Consider the following 27,022-nt stretch of genomic DNA (forward strand, 5'->3'; position numbering starts at 1 on the left):
TGTAAATTCCCTGAAACTCGATCTAAATGGCAATTCACAAATAAGGCATGATAAAAATATATATTCTCCAACATTTCCTTTTTAATTATCAATTTATTTTTTGCGTAGAACCCGGAGAAATAATTTTAATGATCTGTAAGCATGGATATTCCACTATAGACAAAACAAAGACGAATAAATAAAGTGAATATATGATCTATGATTTCCAAAAGGGTTAAAACTTTGAGGAAACGGGACAAAATATCAGAGGCAACGCTTTAGAGATACCTGTAGTAAAGAGCCAGGTGCTGTCAATGGATTTTTTTTCCGGACACTTCGTATCGAAATGGTGTTTGCAGCTTGGAAGGGGGAATCGTTCGATTTGAAATTCAAAATTTTAGTGCCCTTTTAAAAGGCTGAAAGTAAATGGAGGGCAATTAGCCCCATCTCGAGCCAAATTTGCAATCCTGTCCCCCGTAGCCACCCCCCCCCCCATTAGTGTCGGACCAAAATTTTGAGGTAACCATTTTTGTTGCAAGTCATTGAAAGGTCCAACAAATATACCTCCAGTGATAATAAAACCCTGACAGCCCGTGGGACTAGGGTCATAAATTATGCAAATTGCGAATTATCTATAAACTGATTTAGTATCCTGAAAAATAAGGACTGAATTCATGGCCAAAAAACTTTTCTCCTGAACGGCTTGGCAGTCACAGCTTCCGTGCCAAGGGAAATCTAATATTAAACAAAAAAAAGAAAAAAGAAGATTCACCTGATTCACCTGGAAGTGAGCCTCGAAGAAGAGCCAAAACAGGTTTTTTTTTTGAACGGCTTAGAACTTCGGCTAGTTACGCCAAGAGGGACACAACATACACAAATATTTTTAGTTTGAAGATATGAGCCCCTTAAAAATAACGCCCAAAGAAGACAATAATCCCTTTTTTCTGATAGGCTTGAAACTTAAATCCTAAAATTTTTTGCGCTATGGGGACCCTAATGCAAAAGAAAAAAAAATCAAAACAAAACTTGGGACCTCTGAAAATTGTGCCTCAAATGACTGAAATACTAAAACTCAAATGATTTTATTGTCAAACGCCTTACACGATCATGCCGATCAGTGGCAGTTCTTGTCACAAAAAAAGACAGTGCACTAAACACATAAAAATAGCAGCCATAGCCATTGTCATTTATATGTTGACTCTAAATACCTTTTAGTAGGGACAGGGTACCTAAAATATGGGGCCCGAAAAAGGTCCAAAATTCTTTCTTCCTTATTAGCTTGAAACTTTCAAGGATCGTTGCTTAGGTTACAGAGACCAGAAGCTTTTGTATGAAGGGGGACAGGGTGCTCGGGCCAAAAGTTTTAATATCCCTGATTAATTTTAAAATTGCATTCATAAATCCCCAGGAGATAAAAAAATAATTTAGACCCCCCCCCAAAAAAAAAAGTGGTCAAAAAAGGGATTTAAACTTTCTTTTCTGCTCAACTTATATACAAAATACCTCGGGTCATTTGGATTCCAAAAAATATGATAGAAAAATGTTTACCCCCCTAAAAAGAGACCCATTTTCTTCCCCGAACGGATTGAAACTCGCACCCATAAATATCGTGGGCCAAGGGGAGCCCAACTCAAAAAAAGTTTGGGGGCACTGGCTTCCTATAAATCGAAGAAAAGATTTTTTTTTCAATAGACTTGAAATTTAGATTCGAAACATATTGGGCCAAAAGGACCATCTCGAACCCTTCCCCCCTTCTATACAAAGTGGCGAACGAAAATTGTTTGCCCGCTTTGATGGGACCCGCTTTCTGCATGGGGATCTCTTTAGCTCAAGAACTAAGATATAAGTTTCAAGATAATCGATAAAAACAAAGTTTTTTTTACCCTGTTTTTAGCCCAATACCCCAAAATAATTTTCTCGTGCGATTGATTCCTCTTGGTCAAAGGATTTTCATTTGTAAGTTTCAAGTTGATCAGGGACGAAGAGTTTTTTGGTTCGTTTTAGGGTCCTCTGGTCCCCTCTCTCATAGCAAAACATATGCTCATTTTGACCCAGAGAACGATCCTTGAGTATTTCGAGTCACTGGATACCCAAGATCCAATACATCCCCATTTTCCACTATAAAACTTATGTGTAAACAATTGGCAATATGCATCATATACGGCCCTTCCTCAGTGGCCTTGGGGGTCATGTCATCCCCAAAGGCATATTTATTAGACGTTTTGCCTGTACTGAGTAAAGTAGTTATCTTAAATTTCAATGTTATGTCTTAGCGGTTATGGAGGATCTGTAGACAAAAAGGAGACGAGAGGGGGGGAGGGCTTGCCCTCCAGTACCTTCCGACTCTCAAAAAGGGAATTGAAGCTTTTAATTTTTAATAAAATGATTAGAATTACTTCCCATTACTACAGGCACTCCTTCCGTACTAAGTGGCCGAAAAAAAAGGACAAATAAGTAATATACGAAAGACACCTGGCTCTTTATCTAGGCAGCACTAGAACAAAGCCTCTGATTTATCTACCAAAACAAACAGTCCATGATAAATTATACATATTTCATATGGCTATTTGGCTAAATCTGGTGCCTATTTACGTTAATACGGTCTGTAGGGAGGGAGGGAGGCTAACATTATTTAATGGGTGCCAATACCTTGAGGTCTTGGCACAGTTTAAAGTTGTGTCAGCTGGGGGTTGACAGAAATGGTAGATTATATACTAGAAACCCAAAAATGGTGCAAAAAAGTCAGGTTTATGATCTCTGTAAAAATGAGAACATTGGCCCTACCTCGTAGCAAGGAAGAAAACCAGCCAGTTTTCCCCTTGTTTTCAAGGGAACATCGAAAATAGCAGAAACAATTACTTTGCGCAATTTTTGGAAAAATCCAGAAAAAGATGAAAAAAAAAATATGGTAAAAGAAGCGTATGCCTTGAATAAGGTCATGTTCTCCCATGGATACTGACTAAAAGATCACAGAATAAGTGCGTTCGTTTGAATATCAGATTTATCGTCACCATACAAATCAGGCTCTTGATATGCCTGGCAGATTGAATAATGTGAAAAAGAAGTAACTAGAAATCGACAAGGAGAAATCCAACATACCTGAAATCTGGAGGAGGTTTCAGCATGTCCACTGTGGTGACTTTCAAGCTGATTGTTTTTAGCTCTGCAAGCAAGTACAAATCCATGAAGTATTCCTGGCAAAATAGGCACGCCCCTTTTCGTCTCCCATCGATTGTAGACGCCTGGAATTTCATAAATATTTACAATATAAGTACAGAATGTAGTTGGCAAAAATGAACAATGAGATAACAAGTTCGAATTCTTAATGAACAATTGGCTTTTTGATGATCTATAGGCTAAAAGTCTAAAGGAATATATCTGACTTTTGTCTCATTAAAAAAAAAAATAATAAAAAAAAAATAAAAAAAAAGATCATCGTTTTAAAGACTCAGTGCGTATCTCAGAATTCAATATTTCCTAAAATAAAAATTTTGAGACTAATCTTTCTGAAAGGATCCGACAGGAACATCACTATCCTACACCGTGCCTTCAGCGATTGGATGCAAAAATTTGTAATCAAATCTTGAACCCTCGAAATGTGTTTAATACCATTGTTGTCAAACACCAAATCTGAACATAAGCCGCGAGTTTGAACATGTTCAATTACAGCTTTTAACTCTACAATTTTTTAATTCCTGAGATAGTGATATATCTTTACCAAGCAACATTAGTAAATAGTGCTTTTGAGTGCTGATAAAGACCTTTGCAATCACAATGAGTAAAAATCACTTTTAGAGAAGCAATATCATTCTGCTTTCGGGTTACCCTCTATACACTCGGTTTTTTGCTAGGAAAAATCTAACGTTTTTGGGTTGGGGCATGAAAATGGGAAGACCATTTAGGGACTTGGCATCTTTCTACTGTTCAAGAATAATTGTAAGAACAATGTAACTGGATTTTAATAAAAGCTACAACAGCAATAATTAAAGGAAAAGTAAGAAACGAGATGGAGGTAATTTTAAAAGGATCTCTTGTTCCCTCCAAGCAAAATTAAGGATTATAAATCAGCTCAAAAAAAGAGAAAAAGCAACAACAAAAAAAAAACAAAAAAATAAAGTATTTATAGATATTTTTTAAAGGTTTGTACACTATTAGATTTTAAAGGTTGATACAAAATAACAGTAGTTGTTTTATCTCCAACCTGAGCTTGACTTCCTTCCTTTTACACTTCTCCCAGCTCTGATTATAGCTATTTGGATAGACTGAAAAGTTTGCTTTGTCATAACTAAAATGGTCTTTCTGTCAATGAACGTTTTGGGTAAGTTTACTATTCGCACTTTTAAAATAGCTGCGTTTTTGATCGCCGTTTTGCTTAAAATCGGTTTTTAATGGCCGGTAAATTCACCATTGTGCTTAGTTCCGTTTTTGCTCGAGTAAGACTATGAACGATGACTGGCGATCTCAAACGTCTACGGTGAAAAGTAATAGAACGTCAAATTTTGATTAGAAGGACGTTGGAAGTTCACCTTGTATAGAATTTAGACAATAAAATGGACAAGCATGAGCTAGAAGTCTCACACTATGAAATGGCTACTTTCAAGTAAAAGGTGAAGGTTTGAAGATACTTTTCAGCATGAAAAGTATTAGGTTCAAGACAAAAAATAAGATTGGCTCTTGACTTTTAGGGAGAGCTAAGGGCAACTTGTTGATTAGCCTATAGGCTAATTTTAAATTAGCCTATTGTGTAAAATAACTAAAGTTTTCTGCTCAAAAACGAAAATAGAAAATTGCATAATTAGCCAAATAAAAGATTCAGTATTCTAAGGTATTGAATTTGCAAACAATTAAATTTGTATGGACTAGTTTAAATTTGCCTTATTATAAATATCCCCATCAATTTTAGGGTTTTAGTATCTGAGCTAACATAGATTAAACTTGGTTTTATCACTTGTTGGAATATTATTCCTGGCCTTCAGCTGAATTATTAAGGTATTAATTTAGACTAGGCTGGTTTGAATGCTAGATGATGGCCTTTTTGATATCTTGGAAAGTAGCTGAGCTTACTGATTGAAATTTTAGATTTAAATCTAAAGTTCAACATTGGCATCAATTAAGGGGGCACACCTCCTCCTCCTCCTTGAACTTCGAAAAAAACCTTTTAGGGAATGTTTTTTATGAATAATACTTTTTTTGGTATTTCTCTTAAAAAAAAACAATTCTAGCCCCCCCCCCTGTTGACTGCAATTTAAAAAAGCCACGCTACTTTAGCTGTCCATGCTTAATTCCTGTTTTTATTGAAGAACTCCGAAGGGCCCCATAAACGTCCACCTTGCAGTAAAAACGAAAATTAAGCACTTGAACGTCCTACGTTGTCAGTTCAACTGCTTCACTGAACGGTGATCAAAAACACAGCTAATGTCTTTTCTTTTCGTACAATCTACGAAATACATTATTTCTAAATTTCAAGGACGAGAATACCAGTTTGTTTCTGTGAAATAACACCAGCAAGTAAACCATTTTTATCTCTTTTATGAACAGTAATAAAAATAAACTATTATCTATTTGTGGTTTAATCATTTACGGTTTCCCAAGTGGAACAGGTGGATTTTGTCATGTCAAGATAAGCGTTGTGACTTTGAGGCCGACCTGTATCTGCGTTAACTTATCATACATCTCGTCATGCCGAAAATACAAAGGCGTATTTCACACTGTTTCCTAAACTAATAAGAATAATTGAAACATCCATTAAGTTAAACTTCACAACTGGTTCCGTTTGCAAAAGTATATCAAAATCGTATAAAGCAGGGGAGATACGCCATGACTGGAACACAATTATTTTAGTCTTTGAAACTCAATGAGCCCCTCATGTAAGCGTATGAACAGCATATGGATAGAAAGATACGGACATTCAAAGACAAGTAGACGTATTATATGCACATAATCAGAGAATAAAATGGACTCGAAAATTCAAGCATAAAATCATTAAACAGCTCTTTTCTCTGATATAGGACTTAATTAAAATGAGAATTACTCATAAATAATTTTAACATACAATCATTACATGGCACTATTCCCCCGAGGCTCCTATATATATATATATATATATATATATATATATATATATATATATATATATATATATATATATACATATATATATATATATATATATATATATATATATATATATATATATATATATATATATATATATATATATGTATATATATATATATAATTCCCATTTTCCTTATATCCTTCTTTGTGACATCCTCCCACTCTAACCATGGATGACCTACTTTCCGTTTAGCCCTATACGGTTGGCCGAAAAGGATAATCTTTGGCAATATGTACAAGAATTATTTTACTGATATATCATATGAAAATAAGAGGAATTTAACGAAAGTGGAGAGAGCATTAAAATATGAATTAAGGAGGCGTGAAGTCGATGCCATGGATAAAATTGCCAAAGATCTGGAGGATGCAATCAGACGGCATTATCGTAAAATATTGTACTAACATGTTACTAAATTAAGAGGGAAGAGTCAGTCTGGATTTGTCCCAATTAAAGATAGGAACTAGGTCAAAATTGCTGATAAAGAAAGAGTCAAAGTGATGGGGAGGAACATTTCAAGAATGTGCTAAAACGTGGTAAAGTTACATGAAAAGATATAGAAAAGAATGAAAAAGTTAGCGACAGTTTGGATGTGAAGGAAGATTTATTTTGTGATGAACTTCCATGTGCTGACAGTATGTTAAATGATTTTTTTTTAATATGGTGGCTGTGAGGTTGCATTTTACCCTGATTTACATCGATCATTTTGATTGACTAAGTTTTAAGGAGCACAGCAAAGGTGATGGGAGAACACAGAATCAAATGGGGAAGCGAAACTCTCTTGGACTTTAATATTTAAGCATCCTAGATGAATATGTTAGCAAAATGAATGATTTTTTAAAGGTTTTGTGAGTTCAGATGCAAGAATAGGTTGGAAAATTAATGCTAAGAAGACTAAGTCGCTATGACTAATTGAAGTGAATGTGTGAAACGTGATGTTGGATAACGAGAAGATCGATCAAGTGGACAGCTTAATATACCTAGGTAATATTATTATTAAAGATGGTGGATGAAGTAAAGATGTTAAAAGGTCCAGGTTTTTTTTACAGCTTAAAAAAAAAGTTTGGATGAGTAAGAAGGTAAGTCTGCGAAACCAAATTAGAATAGTGAAAGCTACAGTGACGACAGTGGTCAAGTATGGCTCTGAAGCGTTGGGGCTCCGAAATCAGAGGAAGATTTGCTAAGATGTTTTCCAGAGAAATTGTCTATGGACTGTTTTGGGTACCCGATTGACCGACCGTATCTCAAATAGTAAGCTTCACAAAAAATGTGGTTTAATCCCGCTCTCTAGGGCTATAATGACAGGATGGCTACGGGACATCCTGCGGATTAAGGATCACAGATTGCCGAAGATTGTCCTCGTCGGCCAACCGTCTAGGGCCGAACGAAAAGCATGTCTTCCCCGAACGGGGCGGAGGATACCATAAGGAAAGATTTAAGGGAAATAGAAACTTCTTGGGAAGGGTAAAAAGGAAGTTTTTGAATAGACTGGGGTGGCAAAGGAGCGTGCATAGATGTGTTGGCCTCAAGCAGCTTGGTGCTGTAGTGAGTTGTAAGTAGTACTTTCACAGATGGTTCTACTCTTCATTCATATAGAATATCTTATCTAATAACACAATAACCGTAAGTAGCACATTTATAGCCTCCAAAAAAGTTCCTCTTAAAGACATCTATTTGGTCGTTTTGACATTCAGTAAAAATCGCAATTGATATTACAAGGAATCAACGGTTGGGAATCATTGGGGTATGGATTCACATTTGAAGTTGCCAAAATCGAAAATCGTACGGGAAACAAATACAAGCCAAACAAGTAGAATCAGTACCGAAATCAGAGAAAAATGTTAATGTCAGTACCAAACCCTCTCTAGTATGAGCTAGTTATATGAAAAAATGAACCAACATATAGTTGGTATTTACTACGCGCGGGTTGGTGCTATCGTCTGTATTAGAAATACTTAGAAAACATGTTTTTGGCCTGCTACTCACGGTGAAAGTTCGGTTTTATTAGCAAACACTTACTAAAATTTATAACCCATTATTCGCACCTCGTGTATTTTTTCCATCGTTCCATTTTTTCCGTGTGCATTTTTTTCGGTTTTGTAAAGATTTTTGGAACCCCCTTATGGTTCAGAAACAGGTACATGTATGATATACCCCTGACCACTCAAGTTGTCCATTCATTGACGCTTTGTAGAACCGATTTTTTTCGTTGGTATCTTTCAGCTTAGCGTGGGACAAGACAAAGAGAAGTGACAGAATAGATGGAAAATATATAATTTGATCTATATATTTGCACATTAGGGGGGTGAGGGTGACGGTAAAGATTGGGACAGCGGGGAGTTAGAAAACAATTCCTACTACATAATATGCAGAATAATTGTACCTAACCCATTAGGCATGCAAGCCCGCTATATTTTATCCTTGCCCCCATCCCCCTAATATGCAAATACATAGCCCAAATTTGATTCAGAAAACAATTCTTACTGCATAATATGCAGAATAATTGTGCCTAACACATTAGGCATGCAGACCCGCTATACTTTACCCTCGCCCCCCATCCCCCTAAAATGCAAATATATAGCCCAAATTTTCTTCTGAAGTATTATATTTGTATCATACTTGCGTATTTTTCATTAAAACTGAGCGTCAGAGAAACAGGTTCTACTTAGATGAAGAATATTAGGTCGGGGTATATCATACAAGTATCACGAAACAAATATATTTTCCGAAAAGATGAAACACTTGATATCACTATAAAAATGTATCAACAAAACGCTCAATTTCTTAGGCAATCTAGAGAAAACTGAATTGATTTTCCTCTTAACTGTTACGGTTGATGGATAAGTAGTTTCGTCACCACAGCCTTAATAAAACCAAGGTATTTATTGTGAATGTTTCTTTAGCTATATATTATCTGTTTGAGACCTATTATGAACATCATGAGCTATTTATTATCGTTCTGATTCTCAGAAGTGATATAGTGTAGTTGTCAGTCTTCTTTTCGTTTATCTCCTATATTCCTGTGTATATATTTCATATTCGTAAAAAGGACATTAATAAATTGTTATTATTATTATATACTGGTACACAGTGTGCTTTTCAAATATTTGTCCTTAATAAATCTTTTAACAAAGAATTGTTAACATAAACAGTGATAACCATTTGAACTTTGAGGTAAAGTTATGAAAACCTTATTATTGCTTATAGGTATGGAAAAAGTTCCAAAGCTGCCAGTAGCAGAATTTGACAGAATTCCAAAGCTGCTGACACTTAAGCAGCACAGCCTATGTTTTGAAATGTTTTCTTTGAGCAAAAAGTATTTTTATATGTAAAAATGATATTTTCAGAAAAATCCGCCAACAAAATTGAAAACTGCCAAGTAGCATTGCTACTTGGCTAACCCACTTTTGGCACGACGGATTGCTTATTGGTTTTAAGCATGGCGATATGTTTCGTACAGTTTAATAAAAAAAAACACGTATTTTTTTTATGAAACATCGGGCTAATTAACTGTAACTATTAAACTATTAAATAACCTGATTCTTCATAGCTCGACCAAACCAAGGAATTATGAAGAATTAAAAGCACACTAATTCAGCATAATTCCTTGGGTCACACCCAAGTTACACCTGCGTACAAAGAGCGGTAAGAAAATCACCCTGCCCATTGCCGCTTATGCCAATAGTCAAGAATGACGTTAATTTTGTGTTTATATAATGTAAAATGTTTTTCTCCATTAATCCTTTAAGAGTTCCAAAGCTTCTTTGTACTTTAGGTGTTGTCATCTGTATATTTACCTATTAGTCATGTCGGAGATTTGCAAAGAAACACAATAGCCACACCTTAGTCAAGCTATGACGATAGAGAAGTTGGCTTAAAATTTGCATTGTACTATGAAATACATTAATTCTGCTTTGAGAAAATTAGAGATTAAAAGAAAATAATGATAAAGTTTAACGGTTACAAGGCTCAGAAAACATTAACAGAGCAATGAGAAAATGCTTCAGGGATATACTGATCACATCCCACGAACAAGCCATAAATTGAAGTACACGCACATTTGAGGATCCTGTCAAAATTTGAAATATATAGCCTAATATGGCCACTTGGTTTTCAACCCTTCCCTCCCCCATCGAGGATTGAACCTACGTGCTACGTATCATTCATAGGGGTATAAGTCCCACTAGAACTGCCAGACGGAGACAGTATTGACTTAGATGAAATTTACATACAGTTACAGGAGCATCCCAGAATCCCAGGTAGAGTATTTTTACTGTATTTTTGTGTTTTTATGGGGGGACTTGATACCTTTATTGGTACAATTTGGCATACTTAGTATCCTAGCTTGGAGAACTTGGTACAGGGAATGAAAATAGCAACTTTAACCTAGTGAAAACCAACATGGTATTTGATAATAAAATTACCCATAAATTAATATAATATTCACAAGATGGCAAGATGGCCAATCATATTGATTTTGCTATTATAAATCAAAGACTGGCAGGATCAATATGACGCTAGGATATTCAGGAGTGTCATTATCGATGTTAAAGGTAAAGCTTAGCACCTAGTAGTGCCTAGAGTTAAGTTAATGAAGAACATTTAGGAGGGGTGACTATCTTCTGGAAAGTTGTGACATCGATAGACTCCAGGATGAGAATTGAGAGGAACTTTCTAAGAACAGTTGGGATACGAAACTGGAAAGTTCATAGAAGCGTGCGTAGCTAAGTTGGTCTCTAATACCTTGGTACGACAGCGAGTTGTTAGTAGTAGTAATAACATATTATTTCGTAAGGATCGAAGAAAAACTGTTTGATCCATTCCCAGCACACAATTCAAAGTCTCCTTCAGCCCCCCGCCCTGACACAAATGCAATAAGAGATTTCAAACCGATCTCCTGGTCATGAGCCAAACCGAGTAAACTTACAAGACCTATAATTTTGAAATATTCATTTACGAAGAGAAAATCCTCCCCTCCCTGTTCTTTTTATTAAATCCTTAATCTATCTACATGCGTCAAATTGTCTAATATAACCTTTTTTTCACAAATCCGACTTCTACTTTAATAGGAATGCGTTCTCAATATTTTTTCACCGAAAGAAAAATAGAATCCAACATCGTGATTGAACCCATCACCCTGATCTTGGGAACTCTGATGGTCCACCATTCGAGCTAGCCAGGCGTTTTGTTTAGTTTTACACCTTACATATAAACTGATTTCCTAGAAACTTCTTTTTTCTAGAGCTAAACACGCTCGCCTAGTATATACAGTAAGGCATCACATGGATTTTCTAATAGGGAGGATGGTCCTGTGCTTCAACAATCGTAACTTTTTACGCCTATTTTAGCATATTTCTTTTTCCAATGTGTGGATCTTCTAAATTTGCCACCTTTTACTTTTGAGTTTATATGCCCTTATAGTACAGTCATTCTAAATTAGTTTTAGAGTTTACCTCAAACTAATTCCGACAGTTTTGATTTTGGTATCATTCGAACCGAAAAAAAAATTTCTACAACATATAAGAAATCGGCCAAATTGATCAAGGTGATAATGATCAAGGAGAATCAACTTTTCTTCTAAGATAATGACTTTAACGTTGGATATTACACGAAGTCGGATCCACACAGAGAAAATTTACACTTCCTTTGGCGAAATTCCAGGAAAAAGTCGTTTCCTAGGATATGGCATATTTTGCCGCCCCCCCTACCCCCCACGCACACCAAATCAAATAAATGATTTTGTAAACATATCAAAGTTGTCCGGCATCTGTAATGTTCTTCAATGGTCTTGGTGAGAAATTATTCAATAGATGCGGTGATGCGAAAGAACAAGCTGACCCATTTTGGCAACATTTGAGTTTGAAAGAATGGGTAAGCAGTACGCTTGCTGATCAGTTTTGGCTTCTAGTTAACTTTTCAGTAAACATTGAAGATCCAAGGTAGGTTTTGCCAAGCTGAAATCGGAGGATAGCTAAATAATGAAAGGACGTCCTTTCTTCCTATCCTGCGTCGCTTCCTGATGATTCTGGCACGTTCCGAAAGCCAAATAAACCAGATCTAGCAAAAGCTATTAAGCAACTTTTAGAAATTGATACTATCGGGGAAAACTTAGTCTGACTTGCACCTACGTCTTAGACGGAACGCTTTGCTCCACAGGATTCCCTGAGTGAAAAAAGAAATACATTCGGAGATCATAGACTGACAATGGAACTGCGTTTAGGCCAAATATCCAGTCGCCATCATTTTCTTTGATGGCTACGACATCGCTGCTTCGACAAAAGATATTACTCATCTTAAGCGAAACCATGCCACTGGACGGTAAATACCGTTTAGTCCATATATGAGACTTACCACCAAAAAAAGAGGGACTTCTTTCGTGCAAAAAGAATAAAGCCCTTTCCGACAATGTACTCTCTGATGCTGACTTACTTATTTTGGTGACAGCAGTTGAGCGTTCAAAGACTTGGGACACTAGCTATCAGTGACGATACCGACTGGTTGGTGTTGTTACTTTACCACTGTATTTCTGGGCACCACATGGTCTACCTGCACAGTAAGCCTATGGCAACCACTTCAGGTGCAACTTGGGACATCAAAGCCATTTTTAAGAAGCTTGAGACTAAAAGCCGCAAACTGCTTCCGTTTTGCTCACGCACTTCATGGCTGCAAGACATCTTCTCGTCTACACGGACTTGGCAAAGGGATTGCGCTAAGACGGCTGAGAGACAACGAACAACTAAGGAGAAATGCTTCAACGTTGTCTCGAACTGATACTTCGAAAGAAGAGATTACCGACACCGAGTCTTTCAGGAGAAAGTAGCAACGTCAAAAATTGTCGTCTACCCCCAAGCCCTACCTCCTACTTCAGCAGTAGCAAAATTTTACTGTTTCTGAGCCTATCTTAATGTAAAGATTGGATTGGGCTTCAGGGCCCTGCCCTTGATTTGAGAATTGGATATGAAGACTCCAGAAGGGTAAGCTGTACCCTATCCTCGCAGATCTTCAAGCGGCACCATAGAAAACCATCACCGTCGTGCAGTGAGGTTGTAAGGGATCCTATGATAGTGACCGGTGCTGATGTCATCTAAATGGCATCGAATGCGACATTGCTTGCAAATCTTGCAAAGGAACTAGTTGCTCTAACGTTCAGGTCTAAATCGAAGATGAAGACATACGATTAATTAAATAAATGTGATGAGTCCCCAAGCCTTTTGCAACTTTAAATTATCAGTAATTTCTTGTTCAAATTAAAATCAATATTTAGCTAGTTGGTGAGAAGTTGTTTATTGGATTCGAAAAGTTTTGGGTGGTCACGTTTAGGATGGAGGGGGGTTGTAAATTGACAAGGACACGACTTCTTTTCTGCATTTCAGCAGTTTATTCTTTTTCGGTATGAATTTGACTTCGCGTAATGTTGTTCTCACACCTACATCAACGCTCGATTTATGGGCGGAAGGGGGGGGGGCTTAACGTGAGTGTTCAGAACAAAACCAAAGTGCATATTCGTGATCTATGTACCAGATTAACCTATTACCGACTTTCTATACGTGCAAATTAAGTTGTTTTTAAAAAGTCATCCTTTTAGAAGAAAAGATGAGAAATAATTAATTTCACCTCGTCCGATTTTAACCGATTTTTTATATGTTATAGACAATTTTTTCTGGTTCGAATGGTACCAAAATCAAAACCATTACAATCATTTTGAGATTGAGCCTTAGATTGACTGTACTATTAATTTAGCCGCTCATGATCCATTTTTTCACTTTGATTTAGCCTGAACAAGATCAATAAAGAAATGGGTAACTTTCGAGGAATTGGAACAATGCAATCCGGTAAATTTGAATTGGCTGCTGTATAAAGATAACACATAATTGCTTCAAACTAGAAGTTTTAAAACTTCCTGCCGTTCGTTAAACACCAGTTTCATTCGTGTCAGCATTTACTAAGTTCCCAAATCATGTATTTTCATAAAACATATCATTCCAAAGTGTCAATTGGCAACAATAAAGATACGTGCTTATGCATGAAGAGACTGAAATTACCAAACAATAGCAGGCATTGAATTAGGCTGATGATAACTCAGAAGAAAGTATACAATAACATAAGAAAATTGAAGAAAAGCATCTTATAAAGTATAGAACAAGGTTGTTAAAGTACCCGAAAAAAGTGGTTGTAATCCCCCCCCCCCAAATGGCATTGATTGGTCATCGGTGCTGGCGGCCTATATCCACCTTTGCCCGAAAAAAGGCTAGTGAATAAAACGGTGAAATAAAAGATTCGATGATCATTGTAGCCAAATTTCGTCAGACACAATTGTGTTGCAGGGCAACTTTCATGGTTTCTTATCGGTGATCAGCAGTTTCTCACTCGGTAACCAGAATTTTTTTCCGTATTGGGACCAGAAACAGAAAATAAAAGTTCTTCTGAAGTTTTTGAAATTTCAAGTAATTTCAAAAAAAAAAGAGATCATTTTTTAGTTTCAGAGAAGCACAGACAAGAAGAAAGAAGAAACTGCCCTAACTCCAAAACCTGATGTCAGATTCATGCAGCACTACAAAAATAATTTTTGTGACATGAGGTTGAAAATTGTGTTTTTCCTTCTAGGTACCTGGGAAATAATTCTGGAACGACAAATCCGGATATACCAAACCTCCTTTTAATTCTTTTTTTATCCAATTTTGGATTTTAATCGAATATCCTGAAATTTTGTATGTATGTAATTCTTGTGCTCAGAAACAGACTGAAACCAGTCAAGGAGTAATATAAGTCGCAGCTAAAGGAATGAGGGGGAGGGGTTTCAAAGTCTTGTCATACCAGAAGGGTTTATCATCTCTCAAATAAGCTTGATAGCAAGTAAAAGCGAGTTTTTGAATGAAAAGAGGTCCTTAAATTCTTATCATTGGGCATTAATAGAAAAGGTTGTCAGTCCTCAAGTAAACTTTATAAAAAGTAAAGAGCAAGTGTCCTTTTTACGCGTTAGATTATGTATAAATCTCTAGTAATATCTAGGTCAAATCCAGAAACAAGTCTGTATTTCCGGAAACTATCCAGCCTTTACTAGGAGGGAGTGGGTACTAAAACCATCTCACAAGGATATACACAAGAACAGAAGGTTAGATTTACACCAACGTTCATGTAAAGTAAGAGGTAATGTCCTAGTTATGCTTCTCAGGCATACACACGACCTTTATAAGGGAGAGATCTCTAATTCTTGTCATCCTGATATCTAAGTGAAGGAGTTTCGTATCTCTATAAAATTTGGTGGGGTTTAAGAGTAAGGGCCCAGACTTTGTTTTTGGCAGTATGCACCCTATCCAGCCTATGAATGATAGAGTATGTAAATTATTGTGATTAGAATATTTACCAGACATGATTGTCAGATCCTAAATAAACTTGGGACGGATCCCTAGTCCTTATCATCAGGACAGCTAGAAAAGGGGTTGTCGGATCCTAACAAGACTGTGTGAAAAGTATGATTAAGTGTTCCGGTTGTGTTTTTGGGGGGTCTGTACCCAATCCAACGTAAGTGGGGGGATCGTGTACGTGAATAAAGATATTTGCCAGAAGTGGTTGTCAGGTCTTAGCAAAGCTTGGTAGGACGTAAAAGTTTAAAAGGTGAGCTGATCTTCTAGGCTCTTGGGCATTGGATTCCAATATGATATTTGCAAGGAAGGGACCCCCAAATTCTCAATAAATCAGCGAAGCTTTGTTAAAACTTAGATTCAGTGTACTAGCTGTGATTGGGGGGGGGGCCTTTTCGATTTGACCTCTGGGGAAGGGGGTCTCTAAATCTTTGTCATCACAGCTTCTACCGAAACCGAATTCTCAATTTTAAACAAACTTAATGGGAAGGGAGACTAAGTGTCTTAGTTCCGTCTTTTGGGAATTCATGCCTGAACCAATCTACGTGGGGCAAAGGGTGTCTAAATATTTCTTGATTTAAGGATATTTACAAGAGCGGACACTCGGGTCTTAGCAAAAGATGGTGGGAGGTAAGAGCTAATGTCTTAATTATGTCTTTTGGATATGAGGACTCGATCCAGCTTTAATTATATTATCAAAATACGCTAGTATTCAAAGTCTTTGAGGGTGAGAAAGAGAGGGAAGGAATTGCTAAATACATTGCAACAGAAGACAAACAACCAGTCTCAGTCTCAGTAAAACTTTACCAGAAGTAATAGTTGATGGGCTACTCCTGTCTCTTTGAGGTCGTCAGATTCTAAAAAAGGATGTGGGGAGTAAGAGTCTCAGACTCTTGGATTAACCCAAATCCGATGGAGATAATTAAATTCTTGTCATAAGCATATTTATCAGAAGGTGAATTTAAGCCCCAGCTAAACCTGGCAGGAACTAAGAGCTAGGCACATAATTGTGTCTATTTATGGTATACGCATGATCTAGCCCCTATGAGAGGTTGCGCGGGGGTATCAAAATCTTGTTTTATTAGCATAATTACTAGATAGGCTGGCAAAAGTCATTAAAGACAAATGGTTAACAGCTGTGGTATCAGTAGTTCAAGCTCGATCATACCTCTGTGGGGGAAGGGCTACATTCTATTATCATCAACATCCATCAAAACGACTTTAAGGACTTTAAGCATATTTATCAGCGATAAACATTCAGGGATTCTGTTATGCCTTTACAAGATTCTCGAGTCTAATACAATCGATATTGCCACTTCTGTCACAGCTAAACAGCTGTGATCCATGGGTTTTAGTTGCTGCAATATGTCACAGGGTCTTGGCATCATAAGTCCACTTGTTTTTTTTTTTTTTTTTTTTTTTTTTTTTTTTTTTTTTTTTTTTTTTTTTTATTTCAGTGAGCTTCAAGACGGTAAATGTGACTGGAGCAGCTCCAATTCTATAACCAAGTACAGAAATATTAGAAAATGTAAACAAATGAGCTTCCACCCCAGTCTACTATATAGCTTTTGAAGTATGTCAGATAAATAGGCTTCATTTTTAATAAGTTGGCATTTCAATTAAAATAAAAAGTGACTGCTTTTACCCAGGAGTCTCTTTGGCCGAATCTTGGGGGAAGGGGCTGTGTCAAGATACACCCCAAACAATTTGGAGACAAAAAGAAAATCATTGGCAACTAAGATTGAAAGTTACTCTGGAATAAACCATTTGCGTTCCTTCTTTTGGTTAATTTAATATTTGCATTTTTAATTCGCCTTGTAAAATCCATTCTCTTTGTGCACGTAATTTACACAAGCTGACATTAAGCAATCGTGTTTAAACTTTGACTTTTTAGTTTTTTAAGTACAAATAAATACACAAATCAAGAATAAAACAAATCCAAATTAAAAAAAAAGACCTACTTTAATAATAAGTTCAATCTCACGAACATCTTCAGTTCCGTTTGCATTTTCTTCCGACATTCTTTATGCGTCTCTTGCGCTCGAAGGTCCTACGAGAAAAGTCAACTGATAAGCAACTATGTAACAAGAGGACAAATCTTATCTGCATAAACAATAACTTTTCGAAGTTTCTTATTCTACCCAAAATGCAGATTTTTGTAGATTTTTAATTAGACAAGAGGGCATTTTGATAAGCTCTGTAGAACAAAAGGCTCATGAATGCGGATTATGAAGAAAATATGACACAGTTTTAGAGTTGAATATACATTTATAAAATAAGTACACTTAAGAAGGCTGTACCTTACAGCTGTGCCAAGGAATAACAAACACAAATAGCATTGCTTGCTTTTTTCCTCATCTTGACCAAGTTCATAAAAAAAAAACAAGAATACAATTTGTTTGCTGGTTTTGATCTTAATGCATCAATTAGTCAGTGGAAAACTATTCTGTAATTTTTTTCTTTTTTTAGGGGGAGGGGTTGTATATACATGTTTTCCAGTACATTTTAGAATCGTCGAATTAGCCTCTAAAGAAATATTTCTAACATTTCTAAAATAAGAATACGATTTCTAAATTCTAAAATTACAATACTATAGAAGGTTCTACCTTGAAGCTCTCCGCAAAAAAAAAATAATAAATGCCCGTATCATTTCTTGCTCGTTTCCTGTTCAAAAATTAATTTTTGATAGTTGCTAGTTTTGATCTTAATTGATCAATCAACCACTGAAAACCTGCTCCATAATTCTCTTGATTTGTGTTTGGGATTGAGTTTGTATATGTTCTCAAGTGAATTTTAAAATGGTCAAACTAACTTCTAAAAGGAATATTTTAGACAGATGTAAAATAAGTTTTTGCCGTTTCTGAAACGAAATTTTCACTGCAAGGGAATTTTCTTGTGTCTGTAAAAAAAATAATTCAGAATCAATCATTTACTTTGACACTAAAACCTACAAAACATAAAAGTGGGCTTGCTTTAACTAGTATCAGTTAGACTTTAATACTAAAAATACCCAGCTGCATCGACTGATACAAGAGCAGTCTTTAAATTTATTTAGTTCAAAATGAAAGGAATATTTATTAAAAAGACAATTGCGCAACATTTTTCTTTATATACTTTCTATTTTAAATCAAAGCAAATCGAATTATAGCAAATTTGAATTATAATCAAGTAGTTGTGGGCATCAAGCCACGGCTAATTGTAGAAAAAGCCAAGACAGATAGTTCGAGTGAGTGAGAGGCAAATATGGCATAAGCCCTTCTTAGAATTGTATAAAAATGATATCAGTTCAATTGTTGATAGATAAGTCTATCTACCATCCGTCCATGCGTCATTCCTAGGGCAGAACTAAGGTAGTCATAGAACTAAGGGATCAAAGATTGGATTGATTTTACATTGAGTAATGGTTCCCTGTGAACTCCTGGATCTTTGAACTACACAATGTCTTAACATCATGTTCTGTTGCTTTGATTGATTTAAATCTTGCTCCTGTTAAAAGTTCCTCAGGTTAAGAAATAACCATCTCATAGTCCATAAGACCATAAGACTAGTAGGGTACAGTTGTTCCTGTGTCATTTAAGTGTTACACTTGTTCCTGGATTGAAAATTGTCTGATTTTTTTGTTTGCATATTTTCATACAAACCTGAGAGACGGGGAGAATCTACAACTCCCTAAAATGTTCTTTGAGCTTAATAATCAATAATATTATAGCCTATAAGGCTATAAGATTTATGGAGTAACAGTTTTTTCTTGTCATTTAAGTGTTAAATTTGCACCTGGAATCAAAAAATTCAGCACTTTTTACATATTTTCTTGTGTACCAGAGGGAGAGGGTCTAAAACTCCTTTCCATTGTGGGTGTCCTTGCAGACACGTAAAGAGAGTATCCTAATAAAAATCTAGAATATCATCCTTGTAGAAAACTTGAAACTTTGGAACTAAAAAAGACTTTTCAATTTCAATCCCCTTCCCAAAATAAAAAACAAACAATCCATAACTCCTCCATCCCCCCAAGATTTGCCTCTGTGCACCAATTTTTGGACAACAAGTGATGCTTTTTGGACAACGAATATTATTGCAATAGCTGTTTTCTATTACTCCCCAAATCAAAATATTGAGTCAAAACGTAATTTTATCCAGCAATTACAGGCAAGTGCTGATTTTGTTATTTCTAAGTACCCCAATGCTGGCCTTTTTTTAGTTGGCGATGCCAACGACCTTAAAATGGATTCTTTTCTACAAAACCTTGATGAGAAAACAGCCACATTTCATAAAAAGCTGATTGATACATATCAAATTTGTTTCCCAGAAAAAAGGTTTAAAAGGTGCTCAAGTGATAAACCCTTTATTAATCAAACAATAAAAACACTAGTTAGAACCAAATTGAAGCTGTTTAAAAATGGTAAACTCGATAAAGCCAATATACTAAGAAAATCAATCAAAAGAGAAATTCGTAAATTGGCACGATCCTACTACAAAATTAAGATCGAAGAAATGTTCACTAATAAGCCAAAAAACTGGTATTCCGAGGTTAAAAAGCTATGTGGCAGGATTCCTTCCAGCATTGCCATGTCAATTATCAACAGGAGCCCCATCCCCCTTTTCCCCAACTGTTTCCCTGTCTGAGATTGAAAAAAGAATTGATAAACTAAGAAAGACAAGTGTTTGTCCTTTGGATATCCCGCTTCCTCTTATTAGAGCCTTTGGTGACTTCCTGTCTAAGCCCTTGTCTGTCCTGTTTAACGAAATTACTAAGTCTGGCAAATTCCAACAATTTGGAAACAGGGTTTCATTAACCCTTTGAAAAAAAAAACGGAAAGCCTGGCTTTGAAGGCGTTAGACCTATTACGCTTACTCCTATTTTTTCAAAATGTATGAAGGATTCCTTGCAGATTTGCTAAAGGAAAAAACCCTACCTCTTACTGACCTCCCACTACCTCGTTTCTCTTATTGACCACATCGGGAAAATCCTTGAAAAGCCTAATTCCTGACTAAACTTGATTTCCATTGACCTTCAGAAAGCCTTTGACCTTGTTAACCACAATATTTTAATTGAGAAACTAGAAAGCGAGTTCAATATCGATCCCTTACTGGTAAAATTGGTTGCCCCCTTTTTAACAAATAGATCGCAGGTGGTTAAATACCAGAACCATAACTCGAATTCTCTCCCTATAAACAATGGCATACCCCAAGGAACTCTCCTAGACCCCCTCCTTTTTTCAGTCATGATTAACAGCCTCACGAAGGAAATTCCTCACCGTTGGAAATTTATTGATGACCTAACGATTGTTGAAAGTTGCTTCAGAAATTTAATAAGCGACCCTATGAGTATCCACAATGAAATTGGAAGTGAGGCTTTGGACCTAGATATGACAGTAAACCCCTCTAAGTCCATGATAATGCCAATTTGTTTCCTCAAATCCTCGCCGTGTTTTCTTAATCCTATCCCTCCTGAAATTTATGCATCCTTGGTTAAATTACTTGGAGTCACAATTTCTTCAAATTTAAAGTGGGATATCCACGTTAAAGATATCATCCATAAAGCTAATGCGTCTATCGCCCTCCTTAAGCTCCTAAATAAATATAGCGTCCCCCCTTCTCACTCCTTAAGGTTGTACACGTCTTTTGTCCGCCTGCATCTTGAATATGCTTGTCCAGTTTGGCACCCTGGCATCTCCTGTGAAGAATCAGACAAAATTGAGTCAATCCAAAAAAGGGCCTTGCAAATAATTTTCAAAGAAGGCAAGGTGCCTTACTCTCTGCTCCTAAAAAAAGCTAGTTTGGAAACCCTTGAGCAAAGGAGGTTGTTGTTGTGCCTCCCTTTTTCAAAAAATGCAATAACAAACTCTTGGATGGCAAGTATTTTCCCCAAACGTCACTCACCATCCAGATTACGACAGCCTTGAGCTGTTTCTGAGCCTATCCCAGTTTTGTCCCCCATTCGCTGCATTACTTCCAGATATGAAAAAACCTTTGTCCCCTTCATCACAGAACAAAAATAAATAAAATAGCAAATTAGTTTCTCCCCCCCCCCTTTTTTTCATGTGAGGTGCTTTAGGTTGTTGCACTAATTTGCTTGTCCCCCGCTGTTTTGGTTAAGCTTCCCTTTTAATCATATGTGTGTTTTATGCTTTGTTCTTTTTTTGTGGGTTTTTGGACTTTTTTTAGTTTCCCTTTTAATTTGTAGATATATATGTTTATTTCTTGTTCTTTTCTGTATTATTAGATTTTTTTGTCCCCTTCCCTTTTTTCTGACTTGTATTTGTTCAAGTTTAGTTTGACAGATTTTTTTTTATACTCATAATTTGATTATTCATCATTATTAGTGTTTTTTGCTTTGTTAGTCGACTCCGAAGTCCGAATTTGGCCCTTTGAGGGCTTGTGATAGTGATCTTTTTGAAATAAATATCTTATCTGTTATCTCTCCATGCTTTGAGGTTTAACAATGTCCATGACTAAAAACAATGGGTATTTTCTATCTTATCTAAAGCTCTTAAACCTAAATAGCTGTGTAAATAACAAATGAAAAGTTTGGATCTTTCAATGGGAAACAAAATAACTTGTAGATTTTAATAAAATCTGATTCCAGCATCCAGCTGGTTCAGTATATCTGCAAAATTGGCATTAAAGTCTTTGATTGCTGTAAAGATTTTTCTACAAACATGGAACTTTCCCCTATTTGACGAAAATGGAGACAACTGTTAAAGATAAAGCTGGTATCTTCAACACATTTCATAAACATGGTAACACAGTTATAGATATGTGTCTATTCACAATGACATATTGAAAAGTAGCCTTGTAGCTAAAAGTTCAAAATCAGTAAAAAATAAAAAATCTGGACACAAGCAGAGAATGGATAAGAGATGGAGACTGATGGCAGAATCTGCAAGGGGATTGAAGGATATTTCCAGATATTTTGGTAAAATATCTGAAAATACCAGGAAATCAAAAGGTAAGTTTTGACTAAAAATAATCCCCCTCTACCCTCAAAAATTCTTAATTTTAGTTTTGTAACTAATTAAATAGTAAATGGCCCAATTGGGCTTTCATGTGAATAAATCTATCTATCTATTTATTTCAAATATATAGCTAATTTGGTTAAAATTAGATGAATGGAAGAATTGAAAGCAATTTAGGCCAGGCAACAGATACATGAGGTCAGAGGGGCAACCCTCTTCCTAAGACACTTCTAGCACACTCCATTCGTTCTTTTTTTTTCTTTTTAATATTTTTTAAAATAAACTTTTTAATTTGGTGCCCACCTTGAGTCAAATTGGCGCCCTTGGTTCAGCAGCCCCCTTACCCAAGAATTTGCTCTTGATCTGTTAGAGATTCAGACATGAAACTGCTTGCACAACCAGTTTATGAATCACTTCATCATAAAATTATAAGATAAAGCTTGTTTTCATGGAAAATTAATCATATAATTAAAATTGCTTGCTAGATCTTCATATTTAAAATGTGTTTTATTTTTTTGGCAGATTTGTTTTATTCTCTTTCTTGTAAGCCTGTCAATTTAAGGTATGGTGTCTGGGCTTCAATAATGGGGATATGACAAGGCAACTTACAACATTAATTTATGTTAAGGAGTAATTTTTTGAACTGCCCCTGTCCACTCCCCACTAATTTTTTTTTTTATTTTAGTTTTGAAACTAATTAAATAGCAAATGGCCCAATAGGGCTTTTGTGTGATCTGTCTATCTATTTATTTTAACTATACAGCTAATTTGGTTGAAATTGGATGAATGAAAGAGTTAAAAACAATTTAGGTCAGGAACAGATCTGTGGGGTCAGGGGGGGGGGCTGACCCTTCCCCCAAGATATTTCTGGTGCCCTTATTCTGTTCTTTTTTCTTTTTTAGTCTTTTTTAAAAGAAACTTTTTAATTTGGTACCCACCTCAAGTCACATTGGCACCCTTGGTCCAGTGACCCCCTTACCCAAGATTTTGCTCTTGACCTACTAGAGATTCAGACATGAAACTACACACACAATCAGTTTACAAATCATTTCGTCATAAAATTACAAGATAAACCTTATTTTACTGGAAAAAATAATCATATAATTAAACTTACTTGCTAGATCTTCATCTTCAGATTTTGTTTTCTTTTTTTCTTTTTTTGGCAGATTTTTTTTATTCTTTTTCTTAAGAGCCCATCAATTTAGGGTATGGTTTCTGGGAGTCATTGATAGGGGTATGATAAGGATGGGTCACAGGAGGGAAGACACATTATAAAGGGGGTTTTGGGAGATGTTCTGGACATTTGAGTTTGCTGAAAAGGATTTGGGAGAGCTAATTCACATGTCCTATCTTATTGAGCTGCCTGACTATAGTAAGATACTGGTAGAATACTATCTTCCTAGGATGCAGTCCTAGTGGAATATTGTCTATGCTATCTAAACATAATGTGGAAGTTAGAAACTACCCAGATTGGTAAGGTCAATGTAGGCTGGCTGGTTCACAGGAGTTGAGCTCTATTGTCCATGCAAGGCAACTTGGAAGACTATTGAATTTTTTTATTGCCCTTGTCTCCCTCCCTTTCATAATTGACTACCCTGATATTACCCCTATATTTTGTTTATTACCCTGAAATAATGGGGGATAACTAGATAATGACCATACAAAAAGGCACTATAAGTATGGGTGCCAATATGAACATCAGCAATATATTGAGAATGACAGGGAGATTTAATCTGAAACTGTCTCAGCTACTATTACTACTTCTGCTCTTATAACATAAATAAATAAAAGAGTGTAAGTATTTCCTGGTTGTCAAAGAGTCACAAATTCTAGGCTGCCAAAAATTCTTTGGCCATGATAATAAATTTTATTTTCCTAATTAATTGATTTTTTTGGAAAAATTCTTGTTTAGTGACTTCTTGCTATCTTGGAAAGGGGTTAGGTTAGGAAAATGAAACTTTCAGGGATGGTTCTATATGCTAAAGTACATCCCAGGAAGGTATTTTAAAGTACCCATCTCCACTCCTTTTCCCTCTAGAGGGACCTGAAATTTGCCTACAAGTCTATACCTATTGAAATTTTGACAAATCAACATTTTACCTTAATTTTCAGTTACCAGTTGCTTTTTCTCTACCTTTAGTTCTGAAAATGCAATTCCTATTATTTGACTAGAACTCTGAGCATTATCAATGTTTTTTTTTCAAAATTTAGGAAATGTATTTGCATATCTTTAAAACAAATATCTTTGCATATCAATAAAACAAAATTTTATTGAAAAAGTTTGGGTAAAATTCTAGTTAATTGACTTCTTGTTATCTCAGAAAGGGTTTAGGTTAGGAAAATGAAACTTTCAGGGATGAATCTACAGACTAAAGTATTTGAAATACCTACCTCCACTCCTTCTCCCTCTAGAGGGCCCTGACCTTTGATGATCTTTAAAAATATGTGTATTATAAAGGTGAAACCTTGCAAAATAGACCTTCTGCTTAATTGAAGTACAACGAAATTGTTTTCTGCTTCATAGCTTTGCTCAACTCCATTTTTAAGGTTTTAAAGATATGCAAATACATTTCCTAAATTTTGAAAAAAAAAACATTGATATGGCTCAAACTCTACTCCAATAACAGGAATTGCATTTTCAGAGCTCAAGGCAAAGAAGAAGCAACTAGTAACTGAAAATCACAGTAAAATGTTGTTTTGTCAAGATTTGACAAATTTTGTCCTGTCATGTAGGACATGTACCTTAACCTTACCTTAAATTACCTTAAATTGCAGCTTGGACTGATAGGCAAATTTCAGAGCCCTCTAGAGGGAGGAGTGGAGGTGGGTACTTTAAAATACCTTTTCAGGACATACTTTAGCCTATAGACCCATCCCTGAAAGTTTCATTTTCCTAACCTAAACCCTTTCCAAAATAGCAAGAAGTCAATTAACTAGAATTTTACCTTATATATATGCACATTAGGGGGGGAGGGGGTAAAGCATAGCATATATTAAATACAGTAATGGTTAGTTTATGTATTTAATATATGCTATGCTTTACCCCCACCCCCTGATGTGCAAATATATAGCCTAAATTTGTTTCTAAACTATTATAGATTTGTGACTTTAAATATCCACTCAACAAAAATGGAAATGATTGCAATTATATATATGTAAATACAGGATATTTGGGCTGGAATAACTCAATAACAGTGAGTTTGCAGTAGTTTTGCATGAGAGAAAAGATGTTCAAAAAGTCAAAATACGTCTATTAATAATAGTTTCATGACCCTAAACAATTGTTCAGGCAATAGAACATGGACTGAGGTAGGTAGCCTACTTGAAAATACCTTCCCAGGACATACTTTAGCATGTAGACCCATTCCTGAAAGTTTCATTTCCCTAACCTAGCCTCTTTCCAAGGTAACAAGAAGTCACTAAACTAGAATTTCACCATTTATTCATAAAAAAATCTGCCTGTGTCTGTTGTTAATATACATTTTTACTGCTATAAGAAAATATTATTGGCTTTCAAAGAGGTTTCTTTGTCATGTTACATCAGCACCAACCAGATTCACACAAACGAACGGGTCTGACGAAAGCGTTATCTACACCCTCTATCATTACGCTCAAATCATACTGGCAGCCCTTGGTCCAGTGCCCCCCCCCCACAAGATTTTTCTCTAGATCCACTCCTGGCCTTAACAAGTTTTGTTAGGATGGTGGGAATGAATACTTCCAGACATATCAATATCGAGTGCAGACTCTATTAAAAATTTATCTTTAAATGAATATTAGTAATATAATCAAACCTTTTTAAATAGATTGAACTAATCACAGTTGGCCTGAAGTATATTTCTCTCAACAACTTTTCTTCTTTTCTTTATAAAAAGCAGAGCTGAAGACCAAGCAAAAAACTAATTACGCTTTGTTTCGAAAATAATTTAAAGACGAATTAGCGGCAAAAAACTTTTGTGCACCGAACACAACCAAATATATTATGCAAATACAGCAGGATAGGTACTAATGTACAGCAGTTGTTTAAAACATACAATTTATCACGAACTGAAACTTTTACCCTCATAATCTAAACCATCCTTGTGCTGGTTTCATGTTGCCACTATATTGTTTATGCTGTGTCTTACGCTTCTGACTCTAAGTAAATTGCTTTAACGTTGAAATTTTTTATCAAGTTTCTCGAAGTAGAGCATTGCTAAAGTTTCTTCTTGGTTTGCAACAATTTTCTTAACTTCTTTTTGGAGCTAATCAAAAAGATGACATGAAAATGCTTCTGTCCAAACTCGGCAAAGGTATAACTTATGCTGAAGGGCCGAATTCAAAGCTGAGGATGGGCAAAAGGTGCCTTGACTTAACGATCTGAAAATGCTTTTCTTACCTATAGCTTACAGGAGCTGTCATGAGACCCTTGACAAGGTGATCCCGGCCCTCCTATTTTCTTGATTTGTTGTTAAGTTTTTAACAAGCTACAATACTAATTTCTATGTTTATATTCATCATTGTCAAATTTGGATTTACAGTCATAATAGAGATGATAAATCATACGAAGTTATTTTTTTGTTTTTCGCTAATAAATTATCGTTCACCTAAATACCTTTATTCTCAACAAA

The 27,022-nt window shown here is 35.8% G+C and overlaps 1 protein-coding gene across 1 annotated transcript in view; it reads right to left on the bottom strand.

The window, feature by feature from the left end:
- The window catches only part of LOC136039325 (chloride intracellular channel Clic-like), a 40,620-nt gene extending 14,293 nt beyond the window's left edge, over nucleotides 1-26,327 (bottom strand). Inside the window, exons 1-3 of the mRNA XM_065722948.1 lie at nucleotides 26,207-26,327; nucleotides 17,418-17,506; nucleotides 3,079-3,221 (exon numbers count right to left, since the gene is read on the bottom strand). Coding sequence (XP_065579020.1) covers nucleotides 3,079-3,221; nucleotides 17,418-17,477 — 203 coding nt within the window. The 5' untranslated portion in view covers nucleotides 17,478-17,506; nucleotides 26,207-26,327. The remainder of the gene's footprint in view (nucleotides 1-3,078; nucleotides 3,222-17,417; nucleotides 17,507-26,206) is intronic.
- Between the last annotated feature and the right edge of the window lie 695 nt (nucleotides 26,328-27,022).

This window comes from Artemia franciscana, chromosome 19, assembly GCF_032884065.1.
Source record: "Artemia franciscana chromosome 19, ASM3288406v1, whole genome shotgun sequence".
NCBI lineage: Eukaryota > Metazoa > Arthropoda > Branchiopoda > Anostraca > Artemiidae > Artemia > Artemia franciscana.